At 37.8% G+C, this 11,924-nt stretch overlaps 1 protein-coding gene and 1 pseudogene across 2 annotated transcripts; both read right to left on the bottom strand.

Moving 5' to 3' along the window:
- Nucleotides 1-2,367: 2,367 nt before the first annotated feature.
- On the bottom strand, nucleotides 2,368-4,046 carry LOC103273036 (annotated as a pseudogene). The gene has a single exon (XR_002482681.1). The product of XR_002482681.1 is annotated as an elongation factor 1-alpha 1 pseudogene (transcript).
- A 4,595-nt stretch (nucleotides 4,047-8,641) lies between these two features.
- LOC103273035 (olfactory receptor 10T2) lies at nucleotides 8,642-9,589 on the bottom strand. Its single transcript, XM_008070500.1, has one exon. It carries the CDS (start codon nucleotides 9,587-9,589, stop codon nucleotides 8,642-8,644), a length of 948 nt encoding a protein of 315 aa, XP_008068691.1.
- Between the last annotated feature and the right edge of the window lie 2,335 nt (nucleotides 9,590-11,924).

The raw sequence follows: 11,924 nt of genomic DNA, 5'->3' as shown, positions 1-11,924 counted from the left end.
ACCCAACACAGAATAAATAGCAAAATAATCTGGGTTTATCAGTGACTAGTGCTGCAATAATTATACATGGACAGGTATCATTTTTATAGAATGATTTGCGTTCTTCCAGGCATATTCCCAATAAGGGGATTGTTGGGTCATATGGAAATTCAATGTCTAGTTCTTTTAGAAATTGCCACACTGTCTTCCAAAGAGGCTGCACTAGTTTGCATTCCCACCAGAAGTGTTCCTTTTTCTCCTAATACTCACCTGCATCTGCTATTTGTTTTATAAATTATGGCCATTCTTCCTGGGGTTAGGTGGCATCTCAATGTGGTTCTCTGATGATTAGTGAGTCTGAGCACTTTTTCATGTGTCTGTTGACTGTCTTCTTTTGGGAAGTGTCTATTCATGTCTTTTGGTCGACTTTTTAATAGGGCTGTTTTTTTTTTTCTTTTGGCATGTTTGAGTTCCTTGTAGATTCTGTATGTTAAGCTTTTGTCAGATATACACTTGGCAAATATTTTTTCCCATTCTGTGGGCTGTCTCCCTGCTCCCTTCATGGTTTATTTTGCTTTGCAGAAGCTTTTCAGTTTCATGAGATCCCACTTGTCTGTCTTATCTGTTAAGGCATGGGCAATTGGAGTTTTGAGCAGGAATTGGTTTCCATTTCCATAAGGGTGTCTCCTGTATTTTCTAAGATTCTTATAGTTTGAGGTCTTGCATTTAGGTCTTTGATCCATTTAGAGTTGATTTTTGTGTTTAATGATAGGTAGGGGTCCTATTTCAATCTTCTGTATGTGGTCAGTCAGTTTTCCCAGCACCATTTATTGAATAGCTTCTCCTCTTCCCAGTAGTTGCAGGTGGAAGCTTTGTCAAAAATGAGTTGGTTGAGAAATTGAGGTTTTGCTTCCAGAATCTCTACCCTGTTCCATTGGTCCATATGCCTGTTCTTGTTCCAATACCAGGTAGTTTTGATTATTGTAGCCTTATAGTCAAATTTGAAGTCTGGAACTGTGATACCTCCAGCCTTGTTTCTTTTGCTGAGGATTATTTTGGCTGTTAGTGGGCATTCATGTTTCCGTGTAAATTTCTGTATTGTCATTTCCAGGTCTGAGAAGAATGGTGTTGGTAATTTAATGGGAATTACATTGAATCTGTAGATTGCTTTTGGTAGGATGGACATCTTAACAATGTTGATTCTTCCTATCCATGAGCATGGAATAATTTTTCATTTGTTTGTGTCTTCTTGGATTTTTTTGAGCAGTGTTTTGTAATTTGCAATGTAAAGATCTTTCATTCTCTGATTAGATAGATGCCGAGGTATTTCTCCTCTTCTCCTTCACCTCCTCCTCCTCCTCCTCCTCCTCCTTCTTCTTTGTTGGCTATTGTGAATGGGATTGTGCTTTTTATTTGGTTCTCTGCCTGCTTGTTGTTGGTGTATAAGAACACAACTGTCTTTTACATATTAATTTTGTACTCTGAGACTTTGCTAAAGTCCTTTATTAGTAAAAGCAGGTTTTTGACTGATTCTCTTGGTTTTTTAGGTATAGGATCATATCATCAGTAAAGAGGAATAACTAAATTTCCTCTTTTCCTATTTGGATATCCCTGATTTCCTTCTCCTGTCTAATTACTTTAGCTAGGACTTTCTACACAATGTTGAACAAGAAGAGTGAGAGTAGCAGCCTTGTCTTGTTCTGGTTTTCAGGAGAAATGTTTCCAGTGTTTGTCTATTTAGCAATATGCTGACTGTGGGGTTATTGTAGATGGCACTTAGTATTTTGAGGTATGTTTCTTCTATGCCTAGGTGTTTGAGGGTTTTTATCAAGAAGAGATGCTGGATTTTATCAAAAGTTTTTTCTGCATCTAATGGTATAATCATGTGGTTCTTGTTTTTACATCTGTTGATGTGTTTAATTACATTTATGATCTTGTGGATGTTGAACCAGTCCTACATCCTGGGGATGAAGCCTACTTGGTCACGGTAGATGATTTTTGAGATGTGCTATTGGATCTGATTTGCTAGAATCTTGTTGAGAATTTTTGCATCTATGTTCTTCAGGGATATTGACCTGTACTTCTCTTTTTTTGTTGGATCTTTACCTTGTTTGGGTATCAGTGTGATGTTAGCTTCATAAAATGATTTGGGGAGAATTCCACCCTTCTCAATTGCCTGGAATACTTTCAATAGGATTGGTATCAGTTCCTCCTCATGCTCTTTGTAGAATTCCACTGGAAAGACATCTGGTACAGGTGTTTTTTTTGGGGGGGTAGTATTTTTCTTATGATGGAATCAATTTCCTGGGTTGTTGTTGGTCTATTTGGAGTCTCTTTTTTTGGTCTCATTAAACTTTGTTTTAATGGGTCTCAATTCTGTCAAGTTGTTTCCACTAAAAAGTATTGATTTCAAAAACTAATAACTTAAAACTGCCACACGCAAAAAAAAAAAAAAAAATTGTCCACAAAACATTCTCATTTCCTTCTGAAAGTTTTCCGATTCATTGTTATCATTAACCAGTCTTTTACTATTAAACTTAAATGGTCAATTGAAACAAACAGTTCTGAGACCGTTCTTTCACCACTGACTAAGACTGAGGTGGCAGATATTGGGGATAATATTCATTTAGCCTTCTGAGCTTTCTGGGCAGACTTGGTGACCTTGCCAGCTCCGGCAACCTTCTTGTCCACTGCTTTGATGACACCCACAATAACTGTCTGCCTCATATCACGGACGGCAAAACCACCCAGAGGAGGATAGTCAGAGAAACTCTCCACACACATCGGCTTGCCAGGAACCATATCAACAATGGCAGCATCACCAGACTTCAAGAATTTAGGGCCATCTCACAGCTTCTCACCAGAATGGTGATCAATCTTTTCCTTTAGCTCAGCAAACTTCCATGCAATGTGAGCTGTGTGACAATCCAGTACAGGGGCATAGCCAGCACTGATTTGGCCTGGATGGTTCAGGATAATTATCTGAGGGGTGAAGCCAGCTGCTTCCATTGGTGGATCATTTTTGCTGTCACCAATAACATTGCCACGGCAAACATCTTTGACAGATACATTCTTGACATTGAAGCCCACGTTGTCCCCAGGAAGGGCTTCACTCAAAGCATCATGGTGCATTTCAACAGACTTCACTTCAGTTATACGTTGACTGGAGCAAAGGTGACCACCATGCCAGGTTTGAGGACACCAGTCTCCACTTGGCTCACAGGGACAGTCCCAATACCACCAATCTTGTAGACATCCTGGAGAGGCAGACGCAGGGGCTTGTCAGTTGGACGAGCTGGTGGCAGGATGCAGTCCAGTGCTTCAAGTAGCGTGGTTCCACTGGCATTACCATCTTTACAGGTGACTTTCCACCCCTTGAACCTAAGCATGTTAGCACTTGGCTCCAGCATGTTGTCACCATTGCAACCAGAAATTGGCACAAATGCTACTGTGTCAGGATTGTAGCCAATTTTCTTAATGTAAGTGCTGACTTCCTTAACAATTTCTTGGTATTTCTTCTGGCTGTAGGGTGGCTCAGTGGAATCCATTTTGTTAATGCCAACAATTAGTTGCTTCACACCCAGTGTGTAAGCCAGGAGGGCATGCTCATGGGTCTGCCCATTCTTGGAAATACCAGCTTCAAATTCACCAACACCAGCAGCAACAATGAGGACAGCACAGTCAGCCTGAGATGTGCCTGTAATCATGTTTTTTATGAAGTCTCTGTGTCCTGGAGCATCGATGATAGTGATGTAGTATTTGCTGGTCTCAAATTTCCACAGGGAGATATCAATGGTGATGCCATGTTCACGCTCAGCTTTCAGCTTATCCAAGACCAAGGCATACTTGAAGGAGCCCTTTCCCATCTCAGCAGCTTCCTTCTCGAATTTCTCAATGGTTCTTTTGTCGATGCCACCACATTTGTAGATCAGGTGGCCGGTGGTGGTGGACTCGCCAGAATCAGCGTGTCCGATGACGACGATGTTGATGTGCATATTTTCCTTTCCCATTTTGGTCTTTAGGGGTGGCTTTCACGACACCTGTGCTCCGGCAGCAAACTTGTTACGAAAAATATTTGAGGTCTCAATGTCTTTTGGTTTCAACCTTGTGAGGTTGTGTGATGTCAGAAAGTCCTTCATTTCATTTAGGTTATCAAGTTTTTTTTCATACAGGATGCATAGTAATCTCTGATAAATCCTTTTTATTTCTTCAGGGTCTGTTTTGATCTTTTGCATTTCTGATTATTTATATGGGCTTTTTCTTGGTCATTCTGGCTAGGCAGTCCATCAATCTTGTTTATTTTTTCAAAGAACCAACTTTTTGTGTTGTTGATTTTTCTATGGTATTTTTGTCTTCCGTGTCCCATATTTGAGCTTTACTTTAGTGATCTGATTTCTTGTGCTGAAGTTAGGGTTTCAGTGGTCTTTTTTTCCCAGCTCCCTTAGGTGGTTTTTTAGGATGTTTACTTGTGATCACCCCTTTTTCTTGATGTGTGTTCATAGAAATAGAAATTTGCCTCTTAGAACTGATTTTATAGCATCCCGGAGGTTTTGGCAGGAGGTTTCTTTGTTTTCAGGAAACTTTTAGTCTCTGTTTTGATTTCTTTGTTGACCCAGTAGTCTTTCAGCATCATTCTATTTAGTCTCTGTGTCTTTCTGGGTTTTGGGGACTTTTGCTGTTGTTGATATTTATTTTAATTCCACTGTGGTCTGATAAGGTACATGGCAATATTTCATTCTTATGTAATTTGTTTATGCTTGATTTTTGGCTGAGGATGTGATTGATCTTGGAGTATGTTTCATGTGGTGATGAGTAGAATGCATTTTCTGTGGTTGCTGAGTGGAGTATTCTGTAGGTATCTAAGTGTAATATTTTATAGAACACTTCATGTACCTTTCTTTTCTTTTATAATTTTTTTTTAATTTTAAAGATGTGGTGTACAATTCAGGGTTAGGTATACAAATGTTCATCATCCAGGTACCCTTGTTGATGAAGTGTTTCTCCTTTCCAGTTTCCCTCTACCGCCAAACCCCCACCCCCACCCTGGCACTTTCCCACTACTGCCAGTCCCTTTCTTGTAGTATTATGATAATTGTTCAAGGTCTACTTAAGAGTAAGAACATATAATTGTCTGTTCTTTGCTTCTGTGATAGATAGATTACTGAGTCTGATAGTCTCTAAATCCATCCAAGTTGCTGTGAAGTCCATCTTTATGACTTCTTTATGGCTGCATAATATTACATTGTGTATATGTACCATATTTTTAAAAAATCCAATCCGGTTTTGATGGGCAACATGGTTGGATCCGTGTTTTTGCTATTGTGAATAGTGCTGCAATAAACATGTGTGTGCTGGTATCTTTTTTGTAGAATGATTTGAGTTTCTCTGGGTATATTCCCAGCAGGGGGATTGTTGGGTCATATGAAAGGTCAATTTCTAGTTTCTTCTTTTCAATTATATATTTCAATTGCTTATTATTGAAAACGTAATGGCTGGTGTGGAGTACCCTCCTAGAGGAATTATACCATCAATTTTAATCCCAAATTTGTGTTCTTTAATTTTTCTAATTTTTTAGTGAGAAATTCACCTTCAGATCACTGGAAGCAATTTTTGTAGGCAGGCAGGTAGACTCACTCAAAAGGGTATATAAAGGAAACTCTGAACTTGTAAGTGTATTTTTGCCTTCCAAGTGACTTTTCTTGTTGTTTTCAGAATAAAAAGAATAATTCAATCTTTCAACTTGTTTGTATGTATTTATGATACAGTGTGATGTTTCTATACATATGGACATTGTGTAGTGATCAAATTGTCTTTTGAGTGTTTGAAAGAGGAAGCCACCTTGTAATAGTCACAAGTCCCCAGGGAGAATAGAATGCTGGCAACTTGAGGTCTGAAATGCCTAAACAATAGAACAGATTCTGAGTCACTGTTCCTGAGGAAAGCTAGCAGTTCAAGCAGAGCTATGAGTGGAAATTAAAGACGGGCATAGCTAAAACCAAGTGTGAGGGGAGTCTTAATTTACCTGGGGCAAATGATTTATATCACTCAAAAAACCATGACTCTTGGGAAGCCCACTGCAAAGAGTGAGTGAACCAGTTTTGCCTGTCAGTCATATAGGAACAGCCCTACTAATACTGTGGATGGCAGGAAGGACCAGCAGTATGTAGTGAACCAGTCCTCTCTCCATAGAAACCACTCTGAATCCCCTTTTAAATGTACAATTCCCCAGGATTTCTGAAATATTTAGGATAGGGTATCTTAAGGAGATAGTGAATTTCTTGCTAACAAGGCACATGAATTATTGAGGAATAACTTGAAACAACAAGAGTTGAAATTTTACATGCACCTTGAGTTGTAGATCAATATATAAAACTGCATGACCTTATATAGTTTTAAAGGAAAATTAATGAACTGTACATCATAATATTAACACATTTCACTTATTTGCATATAACATTTCCATTCTACTTTTAGAAAAATACTTTTTTACATAGTTGAAAACAATTGAATGCTCAACAAGGCTACTAAATAGCTTGATTAATCCAAAAACTCTGATGGAGCTGAAAATCAAAAGGATGATTATTCTAATATTCTGAAATGTTTTAAGTTAAACCATGTAAATATACATATATTTATGAGTACTTTTATGTAGAGATAAAGATTTTACATTGAGTATTGGACAACTCGACTAGAGTTCTTCAGAATACCTCTAGCATAAGCCTACTCATAATGCATTACCCAAATTCTGGTGAATTTATATATAAGTAACAACTTAGAGACACCTACAAAATAATCCAAGTAAGTAAGACTTCTATATTTTTATAATTTTTTTTTTCTGGCTCATATTTAGTCTTTCTAAAACACTTACCTGGCTGTATTAAAAACAAATACAGTTTTTTTGCAATTATACTTTATCCGGTTACATATCTCAAAATTATATTTTAAAAGTAGAATAGAGCAATATATACAATTGTTATAGTTTTGAGAACACATCTGATCTGCAAAATTTGAAATATTTATACGTATATTTTTTCCTGTTTATATGCAAGTTTTACAGGCATACCAGTATTGATAACACAACTTTTTATTTGTGTGATTTAACATAATCTGAATAAGTCAGAGTTTTTATCCTAGTATAGTTTGGTTCTCTGGACAGAAAAAATAAATAGTTAACAGTAATTAACCGGGTGCAGTGGCTCACACCTGTAATCCCAGCACTTTGGGAGGCAGAGGTGAGAGGATTCCCTGAGCCTAGGGATTCGAGACCAGTCTGGACAACTTGGTGAGACCTCGTCCCTACAATAAATCAAGAAAAATTAGCCAGGCATGATGGCACATTCCTATAGTCCCAACTACTTGGAAGGCTGAGACAAAAGGATCACTTGAGTTCAGCAAGTTGAGGCTGTGGTGGCTGTGAGCATGCCACTGCACTCCAGCATGGGTGACAGTGAGACTTCCACTCAAAACCAAAACAAAACAGTAATTGATTCTCTCAACTAGAAGATTAGCAATGTACTAACTAGATAATTTGCATATTCTCTAAACAAACAAACAAAACAAGCAAGGGAAAAAAGAAAACAAACAAAAAATAAACCTCTGTTGTCTACATAAAAAATTTTAAGGCTCATCAGTTTCAATATTTTAAGATAACGTATCTCATATTACAAAGCTTTAAAATCAATTAGACTTTAAAATCAATTTAATCAGTGTCTACAATCTAAATATTATAATAAAATATTAAGTTGATAAAGTATTAGACTCTCACCATATTAAAGATAAGACAATTTATACCTCTTCACAGTACTGTTTCATGCGAACAGCAAGCATGAAGATGTCATTACTGGTTGTTTTAGTCAATTATTAATATAATTACATCATCTGAAAGACTTCAACATATAGCTATTAAGAGAGCAAAAACTACAGACAACATAATAGTATTTAATTTAAAATTAACATAATAAATATCTAGAATTAGGTTTTGAAAAATCAACAATTCTGGTAACGTTAACTAATGTTTTTGTCACTTGTAAAACCCAGTTCCTTAGTATTGAAATCTTGTTTTTCCTCTAAGACTCAGCTTAAATTTTCTCTCCCCTCTTTGTACTTATTCCAAATCTTTTTCTCTTTCAGAAGGAATAAATGATTGTTCCTTTGACTCTCATAAGCTTTTAAATATGTCCTTTTAACGGATATGATTATCTTGCATTATCACTTTTTTCGGTGTTCATCTTTTTACATACCCACCCCATGCCTACATAAACTATAAATTTATTCACTTTAATTATTTTTCTTTGCATGAGACCTGGTACATAGTGGCTTTAAATATCTCTGTCCTGAATAGAATGCTACCAGCCATTTCAGACCTTGTTATTTCTCTCCAACCAGAAAAGCAATTCCTGTTATGGCAATCATTTTGAGTTGTGTCTTTCCTCAAAAAACTCTTATGCTTTGCTCCTTTGCCAAATGTGAGTTATTTATTTATTTTTAAACCAGGCATTAAACAATGCAGTGTGTAGATTGACTTGCATTTTTTTCTGAAATGGTAGTCTGAGTCCTTAGAAAACTATTCAAGACATGTCTAGAACATCATCCAACTCAAAAGTCAGAGAATATTTAGTACTTTTGATTTCTTTCATGACTTTTCTAATTTTAATAATTTTTGTTAGCTCATCTTGATTGCCACAGGCATTCCCAGAACTCTTTTCAGAGCAGTTTTTACCTCCTGGTTCCTCAGACTGTAGACAAGAGGATTAAGTAGGGGAGTAACTACTGTATAGGTCACTGCCACCAGCTGATCCTTGTCTGAGGCAGATTTGGACTTAGGCCGAAGGTAGATGATAGATGCACAGCCATAGTGGACAAAGACCACTGTCAGGTGTGAGGCACAGGTGGCAAAGGCCTTTCTCTTGCCCTCAGTAGAAGGGATCTTCAGGATAGTGTTAACTATGAAGCCATAGGATATGAGAATTAGCAGAAAAGGCACCATGATTACCAAGATGCTAAGGCTGAGTAGAGCCAGTTCTTTCAAATGGGTGTCAGTGCAGGCTAACTTGATAACAGGTGCCATGTCACAAAAATAGTGGTTGACCCTATTGGGACCACAAAAAGGCATGTCACAGATGAGGTTGGTGGCCACCAAAGTAATGAAGAAACCTGTGACTCCTGACAGAGAAACCAACCCAAGCCCTAGCCTTTTGTTCATGATGAGTGTGTACCTCAGGGGGTGACAAATTGCTACATAGCTATCATATCCCATCATGGCAATGAGAAAGCAGTTGGTGCAAGCAAAGCCAAGGAAGAAGAAGAGCTGAGTGGCACAGGCCAGAAACGAGATGATCTTGGTGTTTGAGAGCAGGTGGACCAGCAGTTGAGGGATGATGACAAAAGTGTAGCAGGACTCAGCAAATGAAAGTATAAACAGGAAAACGTACATAGGAGTATGTAGAGTCTGGCTGAAGCAGATGACAGCCATGATTGTCACGTTGGCCACCAGAATCGTCAAGTACAGGAGAAAGAAGATGACAAAAAGCAGCAGCTGGAGCTCCCCCAGGCTGGAGAAGCCCACCAGGATGAACTGTGTAACTCCAGTGGTTTTGTTGAAACCTCTCATTTGGATAATTTCTATGAAAGAGTTTGAGAGAGATGGAATGATAATTCATTGTAGAAAACAATATTTTCTCAATGTCTTCACTTAAAGCATATTGTCAAACTCATGATATTAACATCTCTACATCTCAGTCTATCTAGATATAGTTCGTTCCTTTGATGACTTTTGCAGGAAATTATTAATCTGCAATAATGGGAAATAATTACCTATAGTATAGAAATACTTAAAAGTTAAGTTAAAATATTTTCAAAAACTTGTTAATAAAATGAGAAAATTCTCTGTTTAAGAAGAACATTACCTTTAATATGAAAAGAAAATTTAAATTATTTTATTTTACTATATGTATTATCTCTTTGCATGTACTCGTAGGTTGGTTTTTTTCTCTAATATCTCAACCCATTTAATTAGCATTATTGTAAAGGCATTAAAGCATTGTGCCTCAGAGCATGAACTCAGGAAGTAGAATGCTAGAGTTTTAATTTTGCCTGTGCCACTAAGAGCTATCAACTTTAGTGTGATTCAGTTTTTTTATTTGTAAAACATAAATAATAATAGAGCATATAATATAGGATTGTTATAAGAATTAAATTAAATGACAAATAAAATACTTGAGACAGCACTTAACATATAGTAACTGCAGTCCATGTGTTAGCTGCTTTTGCTTTTGTCAACTGCCCGTGGTCACAGGAGTTGAGAAATAAATATCCTGGTTTGCTACCTGAGTCCTAGAAGAGCCTGGACCTCTGAATTAGAACAGTTTCTTTGCATTTGACTCATGTGTTCTTACCCTTGAAGTTCTTTTTGTTTTTTAATTAATTGACCAAAGAGATGTAAATATGTATAGTTAAGTAATAGACTGTCATTTTCATACCTTTAAAAATTGGTTTACTTTTTAAGTTTTATTTTTATTGACAAAATAATTGTACATATTTGTGTGGTATAAGTGATGTTTTGATACATGTATACGTTGTGGAATGATCAAATCATTAATGAATCTACACTTTGGTTTTTATCTAAGGCATCTCTTACCTTGGGGTTCTCTTTCATGATTCTAATTCAGTTGCTTTGTATGTTTAAGAAATTGGGAAGGGGCACAAGATTAAACCTGGATCACAAGGCTGTGGCATTTCTGCCTATGAAACAAAATAGATTGATGAACCCCTGCAATAGGGGTGGAGCAGGAAGACCTAGGTTAACACAATAGAAGAAAGAAGAGGAAATAACACAAATGTGTCTTGTATCTCTGCAGGTAAAATAGCTAGAAAGTATTACGGTAAAGGGAGAGAGAAGAAACTCTTAAGAGCTTCAAACTGTTGTATCGTCTACCATCCCTCCTCCCAGAAGTAATCATTTTACTTTCAGAATCAGATTCAGAGATTCAGAAGAAACCCGGGATAATATATGCAACACTTAGCATCTCCCAACTTCTTGGCTACTTTAATGGTAATAATGTCTACATAAGGAGTTGGCTTGACATGGCACACTTGCGTTTGTTCACTATTCATCATTTTGCTGTGGTTTTATTTATTTAGGTAATTCCATACACCTGCTACAATAGCCTTTTCCTTTGTATCAGATTTTGCAGAAAACAAGATGCTTTCATGTAAGCTATCTCATTTTGACCCTAAAATCCTATGTCTTTGCCTCACAGGTAAGGCAAGTGCACTAAGTATTCTCTCCTGGGCAGAGTAACCTGTAAGCATCCTTCTCATTGCATTTAGCATGTTGAATTGAACTCATTTTTAAAAATACACATTTGTCTCACTCTACAGATTGATTATAAGCTTCTTAGGGCCAGGAGCAATGTGTTTTATTAATAGTTGAATTCCTAGCCTATAACATAGTTTATAGTTTATCATGTGATTTTGACCTGATGCAAATCTAAAAACCAATATGCTCAAGTGGTAGAGTTAGTACCAGAATTTGTCTTCTACTAATCACTAATAACTTCTAATCCATTTTCCCTTTGGCACATTTTATGGCACTCATTCTTTATCTTGTAAGAAGATTATCTGCCCATATGCTTTTTCCCGAGAGATTAAAACAGTTCCACACTGCTTTTGAAAGAATTCTGACATCCGGGTCTGGAGCGCGGCCGCCGCTGTCAGTGTTGGTGCGGGCGCGTCGGGGCCGGGCCGGGGCGCTGCAAATGGCGGCGCAGGAAGGCGGAGCGGCGGCCACGCTCGGCCCAGAGTCCCCGAAACTTTAGACTCGAAGCCCCACAACTTTCCGGGAAGTGCTGCCGCTCCGGAGGCGTGAACGGAAAGGGAAGCCGAGGCGGGAAGTCTGGGGGAAGCGGCGGGGCGCCGGGGAGACTCGAACCCGCGGCGGGGGCGGG

Source organism: Carlito syrichta, unplaced genomic scaffold, assembly GCF_000164805.1.
Source record: "Carlito syrichta isolate Samal-C Ts95f unplaced genomic scaffold, Tarsius_syrichta-2.0.1 Scaffold313457, whole genome shotgun sequence".
Classification (NCBI taxonomy): Eukaryota; Metazoa; Chordata; class Mammalia; order Primates; family Tarsiidae; genus Carlito; species Carlito syrichta.
This window is presented reverse-complemented; position numbering and strand designations above follow the sequence as displayed.